The 23675-nt window shown below is 39.3% G+C and overlaps 1 protein-coding gene across 1 annotated transcript in view; it reads right to left on the bottom strand.

Annotated features, from left to right (window-relative positions):
- nrk (Nik related kinase) overlaps window positions 1–23675 on the bottom strand; it is a 127727-nt gene that overhangs the window by 83323 nt on the left and 20729 nt on the right. Inside the window, exons 3-6 of the mRNA XM_062963792.1 lie at window positions 14671–14727; window positions 6854–6979; window positions 3632–3742; window positions 1099–1189 (exon numbers count right to left, since the gene is read on the bottom strand). Coding sequence (XP_062819862.1) covers window positions 1099–1189; window positions 3632–3742; window positions 6854–6979; window positions 14671–14727 — 385 coding nt within the window. The remainder of the gene's footprint in view (window positions 1–1098; window positions 1190–3631; window positions 3743–6853; window positions 6980–14670; window positions 14728–23675) is intronic.

Below are 23675 nucleotides of genomic sequence, written 5' to 3' on the forward strand. Positions count from 1 at the left end.
ATATAATATTTTTATATCAGTTTTAATAATATAATCTATTGTATAATATATTGTATAATAATATTGTATAATATTGATCATAATATTATCATGTTATACAATATAATAATAATAATAATAATAATAATAATAATAATATCATTTAATAATATTAATTATATGTTATATATTACATATAATATTACAGTATAGTGGTATAGTTCAATATAGTAATATATAATGCTAATATTGTCCTATGCTAATAATATAATATATTGTATGTACATACAGCTGCTCCGAGTCCCCTTCAGGGTGGGAAGGGCGGGATATAAATGTAGTAAATAAATGCAGTAAATAAATAATTAATTTTAGACTTAGGCTCGGCCAAAGTCTGAAGTGACTTGAAGGCACATAACAACAACAACAATCCTAATTAACTTGACTATTTCATTGGCCAGAAGCAGGCCCACACTTTCCATTGAAATCCTGATAGGTTTATGTTGGTTAAAATTGTTTTCATTTTTAAATATTGTATTGTTCTTTCATTGTTGTTGTTGTTTTGCACTACAAATAAGACATGTGCAGTGTGCATAGGAATTTGTTAGTTTTTTTTTTCAAATGATAATTCGGCCCCTCCACAGTCTGAAGGATTGTGGACCGGCCCTCTGCTTTAAAAGTTTGAGGACCCCTGGTTTGGACAAATGTTCGACAGTGGTATTGAAGAAGGGAAAAATCATGGAAAGTGAGGGCATAAATATAAATATGGCCAAACAATAAAGTGTCACCAGCCAGAGGCCTATAAATATCTGGGCATACTACAGCTGGACAACATCAAGCATGAACATGTGAAAACTGTGGTCAGGAAAAAATACACACAAAGGGTCAGAAAAATTTTCCACGTAAGAGCAGCATTGCCTAGCCCACATTTAGCCAGTTTGACGAGATGGACAACTTGCAGTCTTCTTGATCTTGTTTGGACTGAAGAACGTGATCCACACCATCCACACAGTCAATGATGATGTTAGATATAAACCAACCACATTTGGAAAGTTGCATGGTTTCCACCAGAGATATGTTTCAATGTGCAAAATCATCAGCAAAGATGCAGGAATCACTTACCTAACTTCACTTCAGCATTCTCTGTTAGGAGCACGTTCTGACCTTTAATATCCCGATGGATAACATGATGAAGATGTAAATGTGCTAAGCCCTGGAAGGGAAATCACACTATATTAGTCCATCTCTGTGCTGGGCTGGGAAGAAATCCCTCAATGGGAGTTTGAGAGACAGACATTCAAGGAGATCGCTGGTGTGGCTTTTTTAAATTATTTTTTTTTTGTCGAAACTTTAAAAAAATTCCTAAAATTAGTATCAATCAATCAATTTATTAATGCTCCGACCAATGGTCATATGCATTTACAGAAACAACATCGAACATTTCTACAAAACACTGTAAAATCGAACAGTAAAAGTAGGATGCAAGCAGGATAAATTAAATGTATGAATATTTCTGAAAATTGGGTGGAATGATCCACTGTTATCTTGTGTCATTGTAGAGAAAATTCAAGGAAATAGCTCTTGTGGTTTTTTTTTAGTTGTTTATAAAAATTTGAAAATTCTTCCAAAGCCCCGTGGCTGAGTGAAATTCTGAAATTTGGTTGGCCAGCTATGGTAAATGTGTTCTAACATTGTGTTGTCGAAGGCTTTCATGGCCAGGATCACAGGGTTGTTGTGTGTCTTTCGGGCTGTGTGGCCATGTTCCAGAAGCATTCTCTCCTGACGTTTCGCCCACATCTATGGCAGGCATCCTCACAACCTCTGAGGATGCCTGCCATAGATGTGGGCGAAACGTCAGGAGAGAATGCTTCTGGAACATGGCCACACAGCCCGAAAGACACACAACAACCCTGTTCTAACATTGTAGCAAGTTTCACCTCAAAAGATATAAAGTTAAGGGAGAAAGGAGCCCCTGAAGCTTCCCCTCTTACTATAATGAAAAAGTAACGAAATTTTATTACTTTCATTATACAGTAGAGTCTCACTTATCCAAGCCTCGCTTATCCAAGGTTCTGGATTATCCAAGCCATTTTTGTAGTCAATGTTTTCAATATATCATGATATTTTGGTGCTAAATTCGTAAATACAGTAATTACAACATAACATGACTGTGTATTGAACTGCTTTTTCTGTCAAATTTGTTGTAAAACATGATATTTTGGTGCTTAATTTGTAAAATCATAACCTAATTTGATGTTTAATAGGCTTTTCCTTAATCCTTTCTTATTATCTAAGATATTCGCTTATCCAAGCTTCTGCCAGCCCGTTTAGCTTGGATAAGTGAGACTCTACTGTAGTTATGAAATCTTTACTAATAACACTTCAGAAACACATTAGAAACGAAATGGACTAACAGACTACACATGCCTAATGTTTAACATTGCTGCTGAATTTTCTAGGAGGCTCCATTGCTTTCTCCCCTTTTCTAGTATGGTTTTGGATCCTCCTGAACACAGGCCCTTTCCACACAACAACAAAAACACAAGCAACAACAACAACAACAACAACAACAACCAGCTGCTATAAATCACTACTGACTGAGAGGTCATGAGTTCAAAGCCCGGGTCAGGTTAAGCCTCCAACCATTAATAGCCCTGGCTTGCTGTTGACCTATGCAGCCCCGAAAGACAGTTGCATCCGTCAATTAGGGAAATTTAGGGACGCTTTATGCGGGAGGCTAATTTACAACACCATAAAACTGCCAGCAAAACACGAGGAAAGGAATGAGGAAGTACAGCCACTACTGGACGGTGAAGCAACAGCTCCCCCTGTGGCCGGAATCGTGAAGCTGGAAAAATGTTAAAAATGCCTCTGAGTCTGTCTAATGTATGTTGTTTGTCTGTTGGCATTGAATGTTTGCCATATATGTGTTCATTGTAATCCACCCTGAGTCCCCTTCGGGGTGAGAAAGAAGGGCGGAATATAAATACTGTAAATAAATTATTTATATACCGCTCTATCTCCCAAAAGCGACTCAGGGCAGTTTACACATGGTAAACATTCAATACCAACAAAGAACATACAACAGTCTGATAATAAAACAACAGCAAAACATAATAACAATTAAAATCAATAATCAAAAACATTGTACTCATTTGAAAAATATAAAATATTTTCAAATTACACAGCTGAACTGGATTATATGGCATTGCAGACACAGATAATCTAGTTCAAAGCAGATACTTTGAACTGGATTATTTGAGCCAAGAACATGTGTGTTATCCCCATTTCTCAGTCCTCTGGTTTTCACAGTAAGTCCGTCATAGCCTGATATGTTGTTGTGATACATTTCTGACTTAAAGCAACTCTTAGGTAAATGTATCTTGGGGCTTTCTGAGAATGTGACTTGTCCAAAGTCATCCAATGGGTTTCCATGGCCAAGCAGGGATTTGAACCCTGTCCTCCAAAGTCACATTCCAATGCTCAAACCACTGCACCATGTGATGAATATTCATTTTATTCCATGTCTATATCTCCCTGCTAGCAGAGACTGCAACCAGATCAATAGACTCAACGTTGCTCTGTATCTGTTTGGTGCATTTTGATATCAGAGTAATGTTTGCGTTGCTTCAAAACGTCTCCAGACGGCACTCACCCTGAGAACCTCTCTGCAAATGTAAGCGATCCAGTCTTCCTTGAAACAGTTTCCTTTGGTCTTCTTCACCAAATCCGTCACCGAGCCAGCTCCACAATATTCCATTACCAACTTGCAATAAAAATACAGTTTATTTATTATTCAATGAGAAGGAACACGAGGATTTTTTTCAACACTGTAGCAGCTTGCAACAGCTATGAGGCGAAAATGTTTCCATTAAAAGCATTTGCTGGAAGCGAGGGCTTGGCAACATTAATCTTAAACAGGATATGTTGCTGCTACTATTACTTTTAGAAAGCAACATTCCTTCTGGATAGAAACATTCTTACTCTTCGGTTAATTCTTTCAGAAGTCTATACACATAATAAAAGTGAAAATACGAGGGCTATCCAGAAAGTAGGTTACATTTTGGAATTTAAAATAAATGAAGTATAGGAGAAAACATTTACCATATGCAGTTGAAAGCCACACCCAAATGCCACTTCTCAACATAGTCCCCATTGAAATTTAGGCACTTCTCATAGTGATAAAAGAGTTTGGAAAGTCCTTCCCCACCAAACTTTGCCATTTGGCTTGCGTCCTCAACCAGGCGGGCGTCCCTTGCCACAGCTGCGCATGTGCATGCACTCAACTTTCCCCCATGCTCGTCCTGGATCGCTCTTCTAAGGATTTGCAAGAAGCACACCTTTCCTGTCCCAAAAAACGGTTGCCATAACCTTCCTTTCAAGTATTTGCAAAATGGAAGAGCGATCCAGGATGAGCGTGGGGGAAAGTTGAGCGCATGCACATGCACAGCTGCGGGAAGGTTGAGGACGCAAGACAAGCGGCAAAGTTTGGTGGGGAAGGACTTTCCAAACTCTTTTATCGCTATGAGAAATGCCTAGATTTCAATGGGGACTATGTTGAGAAGTGCTATTTGGGTCTGGCTTTCAACTGCATATGGTAAATGTTTTCTCCTATACTTTGTTCATTTTTAATTCCAAAACGTAATCTACTTTCTGGATAGCCCTCGTATGTATATATTTGTGTGGCTGGGGTGTCCACTTCCACAAACAAGCTCCCACTTCCACAAATAGCGATAGCGCCCACTACTCAGGAGACAACAATGGCCCTCCCTTCAATGACATTGCAGGTTATGGCGAGTGCCGTGAACATGTCCAAGAGCCCTGCCAATGTCCACAAACACCATCCTGCCCACCACCCAAGTGAAGGCTTTCATAGGAGACAAATTTATCCCATATTTTACATGTTTCCTCCACCACAGACATCTCAGTGTTCCTTACTCTCTCCATCGGTATGAAATTTGCATGACCCCACCCACTGTCTCTCCCATAACCCTTTCCTATTCTTTTCTATGGCAAACAGCAAACAGAGGAATTGATCAGCAACTGAACATACTGGAGAGGTTTGGGGAGAATTCACCATGATTTATAGGAGTTGTAGGTACTGGGATGTATAGTTCACCTGCAATCTAAGAGCACTGTGAACTCCACTAACAATGAACTTGGAACTAGCCAAGAAAAAATACTGGAGGTTTTTGGAGGGATTTATAGGAGTTGTAGTTCACCTACATCCAGAGCACACTATGAACCCAAACAATGATGGATCTGGACCAAACCTGGCATGCAGACCCAATATGCCCACCTTTGAATATTGGCCTGGACATTTTGGAGTTATAAGTACTGGGATGTAAAGTTCACCTACAATCAATGATCCCTCTGAACTCCACCAAAGATGTAATTGGACAAAACTTGGCACACAGAGCCCACATGACCAGCAAACAATACAGGAGGTCTTTGGTGGAAATTCACCTTGATTTGGGGGAGTTGTAGTTCACTTTTGAACCAAACACCAATAGATCTGTGCCCAACTTGGCACACATACCTGATATGCTGAAATTTTATTACTGGAGGGGTTTTGAGGGAGCTGACCTTCCTTTCTGGGAGCTGTAGTTCACCCACAACCAGGGAAACTGTGACATTCACCAATGATGGATCTGGACCAAACTTGGCATGCAGAACCCTCATGACCAACTCGACTTACTAGAGAGGTTTGAGGAGACTGACTTGTTACTGTGGGATTTGTGTATTGATAGTGTTTAAATGCAATTTGTGCCATGCTTGTATTGCAACTGATTGCATCATCCAGAATGTACAATAGTGTGGAAAGAGTTAATTGCCAAGAAGCTATGATGACCTTGATGTGTGGCTGGAACTAGGGAGTATCCAGATACAAGTGTTTGTGCATAACGATTGCATCAGTTTAGCTCTGTTCAGTTGAGTTCTGTCTGCCTAGAGTTCGAGTCAAGTTCTGTTGGAGAACAGAGCAGTCCTGTGTTTGTCTGTCGTCTGCAAGTCTGTTTGTGTTGATTATTGCTGCATACAGTAAAACTTTGTAAATAGTTTTACAAACGTCTCTAAGTGTCTCTTCGTTCTGCGCTCCACTGCTTCCAAATACTCTGACATGACTCACCATAGTGGAAGTTGTAGTTCGCCCTACAGCCAGAGAACACACTCAACCCCACCCATGATGCATCCAGAGCAAACTTGCCCAACATAACAAACTTGGAAGTACTGATGGAGTTTCTCGTGTTTCACCTGGCATAATGTCAGTTGTAGTTCATCAACAACCTTATGCATTTTGTACAATTAGAATGCTTCTCCTCTCTTGAAACCAGCTGGAAATCAGCCTTGAAAAGCTGTTTTGGGGCTTTTTAAAATAGTCACGGACGGGTCACACAGTCATGGAAAAATCCGCTTTTTTCACCCAGAATCGGGATAAAGGAGGACCTTTTTGAAACGGGTTTTCCCTCTGCCCGTTACCCTTACTTATATGTAATGGTGAAACATTTCTTTGAAAGTCGGAATTGCTAGGATAGCACAGGCTGCTCTGCTAGGAATATGTTGTTCAATGCATTGCCTTATGAAGTGGAGGGAGATGTGTAGAACTCCACAGTAAAAGAACACAGGGAAAGCACACATCCCAGCACATGAAGGCAAAATCCTGAATATAAATGGAAGCAGGGAGGGCAGAGGTTAGAAACAAACTGAACCGAGGCAGCAGAAAGGTGGCTTCAAAGCATGCAAACAAATACAGTTGTGAAAATCGTGACGTTGAGCAGAGAAATGAAGAGAAACAATAAAGGAAGAGAGCCTTCCTCGGACAGGAACTGAGAGTAAATGACTTCTGTTAAAAGAAGCCGAAAGGGAACCGGAGACTTACCCAGAGCTGGTCGTCTTGACCCGCAGGGCTTTTCCTTACAAAGGCCCCATAGTACGTTGCAATATTCCTGTGATGGGAATACTTCTTCAACATGTTTATTTCCAGTTTGATTTCTTCTTCCTCATCCTTTTGACAAAAAAGGAGAGAGAAGACCACAGGTATTAAGAAGCTGAGCCTAGAAACACTGTTTAGACATGGGAACACAAGGAGCTGCTTACTAGACTAGGGCCCAAATCCTGTTTCTGTCGCACCTCAGGTTAACTTCACCTTGCTAAATACACCAGACTGCACACAGAATGTAGTCTTTTTAGTTTATTAGAAAATATAAAAGGGAAAAATTCTTAAAAGGCAAAAATACAGTTCCAAAGAATTAGTTGCAAAATAGTTCCAAGAGATTATTGCAAAATAAAGCCATCCAAACAATGCAGGAAATCATCAGAGCATATAAGGTCCCATAACATGAATAACAAGGCAAACAGCAAAGTCCCAAAACACAAACGGCAAGAGAACTAGAGATCTTGATACTTGGTTAGCATAAGTTGCTTTGACAAAGATCTGCCTCCAAACCCCTGGCTTTAACAACAAAGCATGAAAGTGTTTCTCTGACCTCTGAACTCTCGCTTATTAGCTATTCTTGCATTTCGTCTAACCCGGAATCCCAGATGATCAGCACGATCCAAAGCTCCGATCTCATCATTGCTATCAAGGTCAAACAGCTCGGTTAGTGCAAGCAGTTTGCTTAGTGGTATCAGTCTGAGAACCATCCTGTTCTGAGTCTAAATCTTGTACCTGGCTATTTTCACTTTCCTCAACAACATTCCTGGCTGTTGGAAAATGAACATTCACACACTGCTCATCCTCATCAACAACAGAGTCATTTAGAACTGGATTCTGAACCTGAATCCCAGAATCCTCATGAGAGTGATCTTGAACCTGAATCCCAGAATCCTCAGCAACCTGAGTATCCAGCTGACTCACAACAGTTTCATCTTTTTCTTTCGTCATTTTGTACCGTTCCATCCATTCAGATTGCACAGAACGGCACAACCCCACAGGAACAAAAGAAACAGTGAAATGAAATAAAAAAGAAATGGTAGCCATTAGGTCAGATGATTTTTGGCGCTTGGCTGTAGGTCGTGGCTGGCAGGGCCTACAGCCAAGCGCCAGGCACTCGATGGCTTGTAGGCCCAGCTGGCAGGGCCTAGAGCCATGCTTTGAATGTTTGATGTTCGTAGGCCCTGCAAGATTCCAGCCATGAAAGCCTTCGACAATACAGTAGAGTCTCACTTATCCAACGTTCTGGATTATCCAACGCATTTTTGTAGTCAATGTTTTCAATATATCGTGATATTTTGGTGCTAAATTGGTAAATACAGTAATTACTACATAGCATTAATGTGTAATGAACTACTTTTTCTGTCAAATTTGTTGTCTAACATGATGTTTTGGTGCTTAATTTATAAAATCATAACCTATTTTGATGTTTAATAGGCTTTTTCTTAATCTCTCCTTATTATCCAACATATTCGCATATCCAACGTTCTGCCGGCCTGTTTATGTTGGATAAGTGAGACTCTACTGTACTTGGAATGTCCAGGGTGGGAGAAAGAACTCGTCTGCTTGAGGCAAATGCAAGGGACAAATGCAAGATACTTCACTTTGGCAGAAAAAATGGAAATCAAAGATACAGAATGGGGGACGCCTGGCTTGACAGCAGTGTGTGCGAAAAAGACCTTGGAGTCCTTGTGGACAACAAGTTAAACATGAGCCAACAATGTGATGCGGCTGCTAAAAAAGCCAATGGGATTCTGGCCTGCATCAATAGGGGAAGAGCGTCTAGATCCAGGGAAGTCCTGCTCCCCTCTATTTTGCCTTGGTCAGACCACACCTGGAATCACACTGTGTCTAATTTTGGGCACCGCATTTGAAGGGAGATGTTGACAAGCTGGAAAGCGTCCAGAGGAGGGCGACTAAAATGATCAAAGGTCTGGAGAACAAGCCCTATGAGGAGCGGCTTAAAGAGCTGGGCATGTTTAGCCTGCAGAAGAGAAGGCTGAGAGGAGACATGAGAGCCATGTACAAATACGTGAAGGGAAGTCAAAGGGAGGAGGGAGGGAGCTTGTTTTCTGCTGCCCTGCAGACTAGGACACGGAACAATGGCTTCAAACTACAGGGAAGGAGATTCCACCTGAACATCAGGAAAAACTTCCTCACTGTGAGAAGGGCTGTTCGACAGTGGAACTCTCTCCCCGGGGCCGTGGTGGAGGCTCCTTCTTTGGAGGCTTTTAAGCAGAGGCTGGATGGCCATCTGTCGGGGGTGCTTTGAATGTGATTTCCTGCTTCTTAGCAGGGGGTTGGACTGGATGGCCCATGTGGTCTCTTCCAACTCTACTATTCTATGATTCTATGATTCAAGTGTGAATGTTGCCACTGGCCACCTTGATTGTTTATTTATTTATTTATTTATTTATTTATTTATTTATTTATTATTTACAGTATTTATATTCCGCAAGCCTTGACTAGCCTTGCAGTTTCAAAGCCTGGCTGCTTCCTACCTGGGGAGGATCCTATATTGGGAGGTGCTAGCTGGCCCTGATTGTTTCATGTCTGGAATTTCCCTGTTTTCTTAGTGTTGCTCTTTATTTACTGTCCTGATTCTTAATTTTTTTAAATATTGGTAGCCAGATTTTGTTCATTTTCATGATTTCCTGCTTTCTAACCACCACCATGTCAGACTACACAGAAAAGCCATTGGAATCCACAAGAAGCATGTAAACAATTTCAACAGAAAGGAGGAAACAATGAAAATGAACAAAATCTGGCTCCCAGTATTAAAAAACCGTAGAATCAGTAAAAAAAAACAACACTCAGAAAATGGGAATTCCAAAGAGGAAACAATCAGGGCCAGCTAACACCTCCCAACAAAGGATCCCCCAGGCAGGAAGCAGCCAGGCTTTGAATCTGCAAGGCCATTCAATGCTAATCAAGATGGCCAATTGCAACATTCACACTTTCCTCCAACAGACAAGAGTTCTTTCTCCCACCGTGGACTTTCCACAGATACAGTAGAGTCTCACTTATCCAGCATAAACAGGCCAGCAGAACGTTGGATAAGCAAATATGTTGGATAATAAGGAGGGATTAAGGAAAAGCCTATTAAACATCAAATTACCTGATGATTTTACAAATTAAGCACCCAAACATCATGTTATACATCAAATTTGACAGTAAAAGTAGTTCAATACGAAATAATGCTCTGTAGTAATTACTGTATTTACGAATTTAGCACCAAAATATCACGATTTATTGAAAACATCAACTACAAAAATGTGTTGGATAATCCAGAACGTTGGATAAGCGAGGCTTGGATAAGTGAGACTCTACTGTATCTATATGTTTTTTTTGTTTTGTTTTTATTTTTGTTTATTGATTTTTTTATTTTTTATTTTTTTCCCTTTCTTTTCCCTTTTCTCCCTTTTTTACTTCCGAGTGTTGGATAAGTGAGACTCTACTGTATATAAATCCCACTTGCCTAGTTTCTAGCAGACCTCACAACCTTTGAGGATGCCTGCCATAGATGTGGGCAAAATGTCAGGAGAGAATGCTTCTTGAACATGGCCATATAGCCCGGAAACTCACAGCAAACCAGTGATTCCAGCCATGAAAGGCTTCGACAACACATACTTGGAGACAATCTGAAATGAACTTGGATGAAGACTATTAATTGCTTGCAACGTGAGGCGTGCCATCTGCATTCAATGTGACACAGAGGAAGTCCAAAGCAATCCCAGTCATGGTGGGGCTCCTGCTCGGGTGCATCTGGCTCCACTAATTGTAAACTATTCCTCCCCAGCTCCACGGAAGGAATGAAAGCGGCTTTGATCTGGCCACAAGTGCCCTGCCCTCTTCAATCTGTCAGATAACAGGATGTGCATCTGGAGGGGAAGATTCCTGAGAAAACCATGCTGATTCCCAGGGCCGAACAGTTCCAGGGCTCCTCCCGGAAACATGACACCAAAAAGGGCCTTCTTGACAGATCCTCCCATGGCGATCCATCCCACACGGCATCCTGCCACCGGAGAAGCTCACAATAAAGTTGCTTGGGATCAAAGCTGAAGGAAGATCCAGAAGGGCGGAGATGACAGGGTGCCACCATCCTTGGAACTTACAGCGGAGGCACTTCAAAGGACAAGGGTCTCAATGTCTTCTTCTTTTCTTAAAATTTTGTTAGGTATAAGTATTTTTGTAACATTGTCACCATTGCATATACACAATGATATATTATTATTACTTAACTCTTACATTCTATACAATTCTATACATCTACTAGCTGTGCCCGGCCACGCATTGCTGTGGCGAAGTATGGCAGTATGGGAAATAAAGTATTGAGGAATTGGTGGTAGTTACGGTAAAGGTTTTACCTCACATTAAGTCCATTATAAATGGGTTATATAGCTGTGTGGAAGGGCCTTGAGTCTACACTGCCATATAATCCAGTTAAAATCAGATAATTTGTATTTTATAGGCGGTGTGGAAGAGGCCTAAGTGAGGCCTAACTCTGCCTGTCCCCTAGGCTAAGTGGGTTGCTAGGAGACCAAGTGTGCGGAGCTTAGCCTTCTAACTGGCAGCAATTGGATAAAAACAATTATTCCTCTCCCTCTAATTAGGACTTTATTTTTCTTTTCTTTTTGTTGTATCAACCTAGAGGCATGGATGATGGGTTGTGTTGTCAATTTTCAAGGTTGTGGGGTGTTTAGTTTTGTTGTTTTGGCGGTCGCCAGGATTCCATCACTCTTTTATATACAGTAGAGTCTCACTTATCCAACACTCACTTATCCAACATTCTGGATTATCCAACGCATTTTTGTACTCAATGTTTTCAATATATCATGATATTTTGCTGCTAAATTCGTAAATACAGTAATTACTACATAGCATTAATGTATAATGAACTACTTTTTCTGTCAAATTTGTTGTCTAACATGATGTTTTGGTGCTTAATTTGTAAAATCATAACCTAATTTGATGTTTAATAGGCGTTTCCTTAATCTCTCCTTATTATCCAACATATTCACTTATCCAACATTCTGCTGGCCCGTTTACGTTGGATAAGCGAGACTCTACTGTATAGAGATATAATGTTGGTTCCCATCCACTGTTTTGATTTCAGAGTTTTTTAATACTGGTAGCCAGATTTTGTTCATTTTGTTCAAAACAGTGGATGGGAACCAACACTCTGAGGGCAGAGCACAGCTAATGACTGAACAAAGGATGCCCCCAGGCAAGAGACAAAAACCTTTCCAATGCTAATTAGGGTGATTAACTGAAACATTAATGCTGGCTTCCCAGTGACAAAGGACTCTTGCCACACCCTGGACTCTACACAGATATATATTCTTTCCTTTCCTTACTTAGTTTTATCCATACCTCACAACCTCTGAGGATGCCTTCCATAGATGTGGGTGAAATGTCAGGAGAGAATATTCTGGAACATGGCCACACAGCCCGAAAGACATACAACAACCCTGTGGTCCCGGCCATGAAAGCCTTCGACAACAGATTCCCTCAATCTAACTCTATCATCTATCTAACTACATCTAGACTTGAGTAGTCCAGGATGATTCCCAACACTGATGACGCCGCCGACCATATTTTAGTTTTTTGGGACCACTGGTGGTCCACGGACCACAGATTGGGAACCACTGGGCTAGATGGACCAACGGGTTCACTTGATGGAAGGCAGCTCCCTACACTTGATGATTCCATTCATAGGCCTGTTTTTGCACAATAAAAACCACATCACTTTGTAAGTGGGACAACGGCAATTAAACACTGCGCTCCTCTTTCTCTTGTTAAAACCAAGGGACACAAAGCAACATTTGCATCTACAATGTGTCCTCTCCTCTGTGTTGCCAGCGTAGCTACGGTGGCCTAGATTCTGCAGAGCAAAGGGCTGGTACGTAAGAAGGGACAAGGGATGTGATGAGGACGCAGCAGGAGCTGGAGCAAAGCAACAGGAACTCTTCTATTTGCTATCTCTGGAAACGGATAATCACCCCGAAATAAGCAGGAAGGGGCCTCTTTTGCTTCATTATTATAGTCCAGCAAAATATATACAACTAGCATCGTGAATTGCCATGCCCCAATTGCAACGAAGCCGGGTGCTTTTAACATCCTTAGCATCGGAAAAAGAACTGTATTTGCTCAAGCAGGTCATTTTCTGCCATAAATAAGCTCTCATTTATCACTTGGGTGGATTGTTTTGTCCATCCCCACTGCAACTCCCATTATGATTAACTTGCAAACGGCCAGATCTGTCACCGCCCACCACCCACGGGATGTGCAGTTTTCCCTTCCCTTTCTTGCCACCCAGTTTCAGAATTAAGCCAGCGGTTTGGAACAAATCGGTCCTCCGCTCAGTATTTTCCCTGCAATCTTAGGGCCCTTCCACACAGCCATATAATCCAGAATATGGACACCTGGGCTCGGGCTGTGGCGCAGGCTGGAGAGCAGCTGCAATGAATCACTGCAATGAATCACCCTGACCAGGAGGTCATGAGTTCGAGGCCCGCTCGGAGCCTATGTTTGTCTTGTCTTTGTTCTATGTTAAAAGGCATTGAATGTTTGCCTATATGTGTAATGTGATCCGCCCTGAGTCCCCTTCGGGGTGAGGACGGAATATAAATGCTGTAAATAAATAAATAAATATTATCAGGGCAGACAATTCACAACTGGATTATCTGAGTCCACACTGCCAAATAATCTGGTTTAATGTGGATTTTATATGGCTGTATGGAAGGGGCCTTAGGGTGCATTGTAGTGTTGTGCATTTGTATGGAATTGTTGTTCGTTTTGTGTAGTTTCATTTGTTTTGTACTTTTTTTCCTGTTTCTGAAAATGGGACCCCCTGTGGCTCAGTGTGTTAAAGCGCTGAGCTGCTGAACTTGCAGACCAAAAGGTCCCAGGTTCAAATCCCAGGAGCGGAGTGAGCTCCCGCTGTTAGCTCCAGCTTCTGCAAACCTAGCAGTTTGAAAACATGCCAATGTGAGTAGATCAATAGGTACTGCTCTGGTGGGAAGATAACGGCACTCCATGACCTTGGAGGTGTCTACGGACAACGCCAGCTCTTCGGCTTAGAAATGAAGATGAGCACCAACCCCCAGAGTGTGAGTAGATCAAGAGGTACTGCTCCGGCAGGAAAGTAACAGCGCTCCATGCAGTCATGCCAGTGGCCACATGACCTTGGAGGTGTCTACGGACAACACTGGCTCTTCGGCTTAGAAATGGAGATGAGCACCAACCCCCAGAGTGTGAGTAGATCAATAGGTACTGCTCCGACGAGAAAGTAACGGCGCTCCATGCAGTCATGCCAGTGGCCACATGACCTTGGAGGTGTCTACGGACAACACTGGCTCTTCGGCTTAGAAATGGAGATGAGCACCAACCCCCAGAGTGTGAGTAGATCAATAGGTACTGCTCCGGCGGGAAAGTAACGGCGCTCCATGCAGTCATGCCAGTGGCCACATGACCTTGGAGGTGTCTATGGACAACGCCGGCTCTTCGGCTTAGAAATTGAGATGAGCACCAACCCCCAGAGTCAGACACGACTGGACTTAACATCAGGGGAAACCTTTACCTTATACAAATATAATTTTGTCTTGCTTATGAAAAAAACCCTGAAAATTTTCGTGCCATTGGCGGCAATGGGAGGGCTTCCGATGCTTGCCCCCCACTCAGGAAGTTAGCAACTTCTTCTTTCATTGTAGAACAGAATTTAAATATAAAAAATATCTGGCAAACAAGTCCCCTTTGCTCACCTCAGTCACGTTCATAACCTTGATCGCTGCTAGTTGTCCCGTCTTCACATGGCGGCCCTGGAACGGTGATAGAGAACAAAGTCTAGGTAAATGACCAGGCGATTCTGGCCTAACAATAAAGAGGAGTAAATGGCCTGTGTAAAAACCACAGCCGTTTAAGCAGACATCATTATAAGCCGAGTTTTCAAAGCTGTTCAGTTGTACGGAAACGACTTGGACAGGACTTGATGGCAAATCAATATTAAGCCACTTGAGTGTTATTCAGGGACCTAAATAGCACGAACACTGAATGTGGAGGGGATATCTCCGAAAGCAATATCTGTTTACATTATGTCTTTTAGAACATACAATACAGATATAAAACTCTGAAATACAGCAAATAACCACATCACAAACCAACACTCAAGTCCCATAATATACAGTGAGGAAGAGTAAAATGGTGTCAATAGCAAAATCACGGCTCACTTTTGGATATATATTTACAAGTTATGAATAGCATGTGTGGATACAGAACCTGTAGATATGGCAGGCTGACTGGTATAGGCATATGTTATTTACTTACCGTATATACTCAAGTATATACGGCTCCGGGGCTGTGGCGCAGACGGGAGAGCAAGCCATTGAAATTAACTGCAATGAATCACTGACCAGGAGGTCATAAGTTCAAGGCCCGCTCGGAGCTATGTTGTTGTCTTTGTCCTGTGTTAAAAAGGCATTGAATGTTTGCCTAATATATGTAATGTGATCCGCCCTGAGTCGCCTTCGGGGTGAGAAGGGCGGAATATAAATGATGTAAATAAATAAATAAATAAATAAATAAGTATAAGCCTAGTTTTTCAGCCCTTTTTTTAAGACTGAATATTACAATATGTTGAAAACATTGACTACAAAAATGGCTTGGATAATCCAGAGGCTTGGATAAGCGAGGCTTGGATAAGTGAGACTCTGCTGTACCTATATGTATACATTAATTTTATATATGAATTTCCCGTCACATGTTTGCAAGTCTCTGCAAGTCTATATATATAAAAGAGTGATGGCATCAGGGCAGCGGACAAAACAACAAAACTACAGGCCCCCCAACCTCGAAATTTGACAACACAACCCATCATCCATGCCTCTAGGTTGATACAACAAAAAAAAATAAAAAATAAAGTCCTACTTAGAGGGAAAGCAATAATTGTTTTTATCCAATTGCTGCCAGTTTAGAAGGCTAAGCTCCGCCCACTTGGTCTCCTAGCAACCCACTCAGCCCAGTGTTAATAAAAGAATAAAAAATAAATACAAATAAAACAATAAAAATAATTAAAAACACTAAAAATACAATAAAATACTATAACAAAATAACTAAAAATAATACAACAAAATAATAAAATATAATAAATAAAAAAGATAAGTTACAATAAAATTAATTTTAAAAAAATACAAATAATGTCAAATAAAAATTCCACAACAACTTTTAACCAATACCACCACCACTTTGCCACAGCAACGTGTGGCCGGGCACAGCTAGTAAAGATATAATTCTCTATATATAGAGCAATGTTCGGGTCGGCTTATACTTGAGTATATACGGTAATTGAAACAAGCCAGAAACCTCTGAACTGCTGACAAGGGATCTCTCAATAATGCTCCTGTAACAGACATTGAACTATTACCCTGTTTCCCTGAAAATAAGACAGTGTCTTATATTAATTTTTGCTCCCAAAGAGGTGCTAGGTCTTATTTTCAGGGGATGTCTTATTTTTCCACAAAGAAGAATTCACATTTATGGTTAAATTGTTTGAAAATGAAAATTTACTATCTACTGTACAGTAGTTGTCATCACAAACCAGCATAACCAAACTCTGAATCCTTTCAAGAATTTCTATATTATATTTTGTTGCTATACTGTTTTTAAATTACTGTTTTAAATTTCTATTTGTATGTGAATTTATGTTGTTGTAAGCTGCCCTTAGTCCATTCTGGGAGGTGGAGGTGGGATACAAGAATAAAGTTATTATAATATTATTATTATTACAGTAGAGTCTCACTTATCCAAGCTAAACGGGCTGGATAAGCGAATATGTTGGATAACAAGGAGAGATTAAGGAAAAGCCTATTAAACATCAAATTAGGTTTTGATTTTACAAATTAAGCGCCAAAACATCATGTTAGACAACAAATTTGACAGAAAAAGTTGTTCAATACGCAGTAATATTATGTTGTAATTACTGTATTTACGAATTTAGCACCAAAATATCATGATATATGGAAAACATTGACTATAAAAATGGCTTGGATCATCCAGAAGCTTGGATAAGCGAGGCTTGGATAAGTGAGACTCTACTGTATTATTATTTCTTGTTACTACCTTTATTTCCATGTACAACAATCTATAGTGTGTACATTTACCGATCCTGCATGCTTCCAAACAAAAACATTACTAGGTCTTACTTTCGAGGGAGGCCTTATATTTAGCAATTCAGCAATTATTTTCTGGGGATGTCTTATTTTTAGGGAAACAGGGTAAAGAACCTAAGATATGGGGGGAAATTCATTAACGGAATACAAGCCATATACACGGAACAAAGAGCCAAAATTAAAATTAATGGAGATATGACTGAAATGTTTCCAATACAGAGAGGTGTGAGACAGGGATGCCCCCTCTCACCCTTATTATTCATACTTGCAATAGAACTCCTAGCAAGAAAACTACGTCAAGATGATGACCTGATTGGTATAAAAGTGAAAAACCAAAACTATAAAATAAAGTTATTTGCAGACGACATTATTTTAATGTCAGAAGATCCGCGGAACAGACAGTCCTATTAAAATTCCTAATAACCTAATTTATTGACCAGTGACAGGTGCATATATTAATCTGCAGAATAAGTGCAGGGATGGAAATAATATCTGTTGTCCATCCATATAGGATCTTGTTTCCAGCAAAACAGCCAGGGAAACCAATACAAGCGTTGCATTCCAGGAAATTTTGGAAGTTCAATGAGGGTGCCAGCTTGTCTGGAAGGGCTTCGTGCCACACTGTAAAGCTTTCAATGCCTGGAAGGATTTGCAAACAATGGCCTCGCAGAAAGAAACAAGAATGGTTCAGGGAAGCAAAGGAAAGTGGCGTCAACCGAATCCGAATTAAAAACACATTTCTGTCTGGGAGAGGACTCATATCTGCAGAGTCTGTAATCATTAAGAGAGGAAAGTGGGATGATGATGATGATGATGATGATGATGATGATAATGTTAATGTGTGTGTCTGACAGGTGAGGCCGTTTTCTGCCAGCAATTACCGTATATACTCGAGTATAAGCCGACCCGAATATAAGCCAAGGCACCTAATTTTACCACAAAAAAAACTGGGAAAACATTGATTCCAGTATAAGCCAAGAGTGGTAAATTTCAGAAATAAAAATAGATAACAATTAAATTACATTAATCGAGGCATCGGTAGGTTAAATGCTTTTGAATGTTTACATAAAGCTCAAATTTAAGATAAGACTGTCCAACTCTGATCCAATCATTGTTCTCATCTTCTTCAATGTAAATGTGCATATGTATCCTTTTAATAATAATAGAGTAAAAGAATACCTGTAATAATAATAATATTAAATACAGGAAAATAATACATGTAATAATAAATAGAGTAAAATAATAAATGCAATAATAATAAGATCAGAGTGAAATAATAAATGTATTATTAATAATAATAAAAATAGAGTAAAATAAATGTAATACAGTAGAGTCTCGCTTATCCAACACTCGCTTATCCAACGTTCTGGATTATCCAACGCATTTTTGTAGTCAGTGTTTTCAATACATCGTGATATTTTGGTGCTAAATTCGTAAATACAGTAATTACTACATAGCATTACTGCATATTGAACTACCTTTTCTGTCAAATTTGTTGTTAAACATGATGTTTTGGTGCTTAATTTGTAAAATCATAACCTAATTTGATGTTTAATAGGCTTTTCCTTAATCTCTCCTTATTATTCAACATATTCGCTTATCCAACATTCTGCCAACCCGCTTATGCTGGATAAGTGAGACTCTACTGTAATAATAATTTTTAAACTGATTTATATTGCACTGTATAATTTTTACATATGCATTTTATTGTAAGCCGCCCTGAGTCCCCTGTTGGGTGAGAAGGGCGGGATATAAATATTGTAATAAATAAATAAATAATAAATAGAGTAAAATAATAAATGCAATAATAATAATACGATCAGAGTGAAATAATAAATGTATTAATAATAATAATAATAATAATAATAGAGTAATATAAATGTAATAGTAGCAACAATAATAGAGAGAAAAATAAAAGTAATAATACCAATAATAACAGAGAAAAATAATAAATGTACCATATATTCTCGAGTATAAGCTGACCCAAATATAAGCCAACCAGGATCCTCACCTGAGTATAAGCCAAGAGGGGCTTTTTCCATCTTAAAAAAAAGGGCTGAAAAACTAGGCTTATACTTGAGTATATACGGTAAGTAAATAACGTATTACTATACCAGTCAGCCTGCCATATCTACAGGTTCTGTATCCACATATGCTATTCATAACTTGTAAATATATATCCAAAAGTGAGCCGTGATTTTGCTATTGACACCATTTTACTCTTCTTCACTGAAAAACTAGGCTTATACTTATACTCAAGTATATACAGTAATTAATGAGCCCAGAAAAAAACCACGCTTATTTATACACACACATATGTAGGATTCAGCTGCAATAAATGCGTAATTTCTCACGGCTTGCAGCATTTGAAACCAGAGTCTGTGATTAACATCCCCCGTTGTGACAGCAGAACTAGGAAAATCCATTGCTTTCTGCAATTCAATTAGCAGGGCTTTTTCACTGAAAGAAGCCCTTGATGGGTTTATATTGTTCTGACAAATGCCCGTCCCTTTTATTTAATCACTTTGAGAGAAAGATGTATTAGGGGAAAAGGCAGTATTATAAACTCCCCATGGCAGGCACTTCCTCTCTGTGTGTTTTGTGCCGTTGCTTTTCATTCATCAAGTACAAATTACCGTACAACTTGCGTAGTCAACGGCTGCAAAAGCGGAATATCTCCAGATTCAGCACATGAAGATATTGGTGCCCTTAGTATATTCCTCACTGAGTTTCAACTCATGCTTGGACCCTTGTATTGGACAGCCTCCAATATCACATTGGCTTCGTTCTCCATAAACGCATGAATTCCAAATTTCAGGTTTCAGGGTTTACTTTAAGTCTTGACACATAAGTTAAATGAAACCCAACAAAAACATTTTTTTAACGTCTTGATAATGTTCACATAAGTATTCCTTTATTTGTAAAGACTGGAGTTAAAATTTGAGACTGCAATAATTTTAAAGGAATTCTTATGTAAAGTGTTACTAAAGTATACAAATTTTTAGGTTGGATAAAACTCCAGCAGCATTTGTGAACTAGTAACCAGCTGCTATAAATCACTACTGACCGAGAGGTCATGAGTTCGAAGCCCGGGTTGGGTTAAGCCTCCGACCATTAATAGCCCCGGCTTGCTGTTGACCTATGCAGCCCCGAAAGACAGTTGCATCTGTCAATTAGGGAAATTTAGGGACGCTTTATGCGGGAGGCTAATTTACAACACCATAAAACTGCCAGCAAAACACGAGGAAAGGAATGAGGAAGTACAGCCACTACTGGACGGTGAAGCAACAGCTCCCCCTGTGGCCGGAATCGTGAAGCTGGAAAAATGTTAAAAAAAATGCCTCTGAGTCTGTCTAATGTATGTTGTTTGTCTGTTGGCATTGAATGTTTGCCATATATGTGTTCATTGTAATCCGCCCTGAGTCGCCTTCGGGGTGAGAAGGGCGGAATATAAATACTGTCAATAAATAAATAATAATAAATAATAATAATAAATTATTAAGACGTTAAAAAATTTTTTTTTGTTGGGTTTCATTTACCTTATGTGTAAACTTATGTGAAACTGCAACAGGTTTATAGTTATACTTATGTGAAGTGTTGCCATATTATACATTTATGTTAACAGTTATACAATTCCAGTTGCATAATAATATAATTATTGGATACCTAATTTAGAATATACGTTGCTTTTTTGGAACACATTCTGCAAATAGATTAACATTAGTTAATATACAACAGGGACAGGGTTATGGTTTATCCCTGACTTCATTTAAATCCAGTTCAGACTTAAGTAAGTAGTCCCTTTCTTAAACAAGTTGGATACGAGTTGGTGTTACAGATTGGATACATAATAGATTATATTACTATAGAACAATGATGGGCAACCTTTTGTGCTTGGTGTGTCAAAATTCACCAAAAAAACCTAGCATGACTTGGGTGGTGTGTCACATAATTTCTCAATACAGTAGAGTCTCACTTATCCAACATAAACGGGCCGGCAGAATGTTGGATAAGCGAATATGTTGGATAACAAGGAGAGATTAAGGAGAAGCTTATTAAACATCAAATTAGGTTATGATTTTACAAATTAAGCACCAAAACTTCATGTTATACAACAAATTAGACGGAAAAAGTAATTCAATACGCAGTAATGCTACATAGTAATTACTGTATTTACGAATTTAGCACCAAAATATCACGATGTATTGAAAATACTGACTACAATAATGCGTTGGATAATCCAGAATGTTGGAAAAGCGAGTGTTGGATAAGTGAGACTCTACTGTATGTATAGTTTAAATAACAAAAATGTATAATTGTAATATATAACTGTATTTAATAAATCAAAAACTATTTACTACCATTATTTCCATGTACAACAATCTATGGTACGTCTTGCAGTTTCCACGCTGATTTCTCTCTAGTCTAGTTTCAATGTAGTCATGAATAATGAATAATATAATAGTAATATAATAGTAATAATATGATAATATACTACAATAATAATAGAATAATAATAGAATGACATAATGATAATGTAATGTGCAGAATTCCCATGGAGTAAACAACAAAACCACTGGACCAAATCACACCAAATTTGGCCACAAAAGACATAGTCATCCAATCAATCTGCATGCGGCAGCGTTTCAGCAAAAATGGCTAGGCGTGTCAGTGCTGACACACGTGTCATAGGTTGGCCATCACTGCTATCTATATATATAAAAGGGTAATGAAATTTCGGCCTAGGAAAAAAACAACAAAACTACACATCCCAGAAACACTAAACTCGGCGGCACAACCCCTCATCCATGCCTCTACGTTCATACAGCAAAAAGAAAAGAAAAATAAAGTCCTAATTAGAAAGAGAGGAATAATTGTTTTTATCCAATTGCTGCCAGTTAGAAGGCTAAGCTCTGCCCACTTGGTCTCCTAGCAACCCACTCAGTCCAGGGGACAGGGAGAGTTAGGCCTCACTTAGGCCTCTTCCACACTGCCTATAAAATACAGATTATCTGATTTTAACTCGATTATATGGCAGTGTAGACTCAAGGCCCTTCCACACAGCTATATAACCCATTTATAATGGACTTAATGTCAGTAGAAAACCTTTACCCTTTACCTTAACTACCACCAATTCCTCAAGAATTTATTTCCCATACTACAATACTTCGCCACAGCAACGCATGGCTGGGCAAAGCTAGTAGAATGATATAATAATGTAATGTGCATAATTCCCATGGAGTAACAACAAAACCACTGGACGAAATCACACCAGATTTGGCCACAAAAGACGTAGTCATCCAATCAATCTGCATGCGGCAGCGTGTCAGCAAAAATGGCCAAGTATGTCACTGCTGACACACGTGTCATAGGTTGGCCATCACTGCTATAGGAATATAAAACTTACAAATATAGAACTCATAAATTAGTTACTTTAAACTATATTATATACCATACTTTTCCTTTTTCCGTTTCACTGTGTATCATAGACATCTGTGCATTCTATTACCTCACTTGGTATCAACTGAGGATGCCTGCCATAGATGTGGGTGAAACATCAGGAGAGAATGCTTCTGAAACATGGCCAGGAAAACTTACAGCAACCCAGTGATTCTGGCCATGAAAGCCTTCGACAACACAGAGAACAGAGTGTTTCCATCAGACGAACGAACCTTTTTGGAAGACGCTCTGTGTATTGGAATAAATAAGAGAGTTTTCTGCTTTAAGCAATGGCTATTTTGCAACCACATGTCTGCAGAAGCAATTTGACCTCCTTTTTAATGGGCTGCTTGAAGAAAAATGTCATCCATCTTTTATGTTGAGCTGGAAAGAGCCTATACTGAAATAATGCTATTTCTCTTCCAGCCTGTTGTTATTCTCTCTCTCTTTTAATTTCTCAGAATCATGGCAAATTACACGTGTGGACAATGAGCATAAATAAGTCATGGAGTCCATTATCGAAATCAGCGTTATATTTATTTCACACACAACACTCTTTGGGTATTTGAGGGAGAAACGTTCCCAAACACAAAAGTTCTAAAAGCGTGGGATTTAAGCAAATGCAGCAGAGCAGAAGCGATTTGTAAATTGTTTATTCCTTTTCCTTCTCTTCTTCATAAAATCCCAAGACAACAACAACAACAATACACTTCAGAAGAGACATCCTCATAAAACTTTACTCATCAGAAACTTTCCAGCTTCAAAAGAATGCATTTCAAAAAAAGGCGAGTGGGGAAGAATACTATGAAATACAGTAGAATCTCACTTATCCAACACTTGCTTATCCAACGTTCTGGATTATCCAACGCATTTTTGTAGTCAATGTTTTCAATACATTGTGATATTTTGGTGCTAAATTCGTAAATACAGTAATTACTACATAGCATTACTGCGTATTGAACTACCTTTTCTGCCAAATTTGTTGTATAACATGATGTTTTGGTGCTTAATTTGTAAAATCATAACTTAATTTAATGTTTAATAGGCTTTTCCTTAATCTCTCCTTATTATCCAACATATTCGCTTATCCAACGTTCTGCTGGCCCGTTTACGTTGAATAAGCGAGACTCTACTATAACTTCATCCTCCTTAAATTGCTCAGA

Source organism: Anolis carolinensis, unplaced genomic scaffold (genome assembly GCF_035594765.1).
Source record: "Anolis carolinensis isolate JA03-04 unplaced genomic scaffold, rAnoCar3.1.pri scaffold_12, whole genome shotgun sequence".
In the NCBI taxonomy this organism is placed as follows: domain Eukaryota; kingdom Metazoa; phylum Chordata; class Lepidosauria; order Squamata; family Dactyloidae; genus Anolis; species Anolis carolinensis.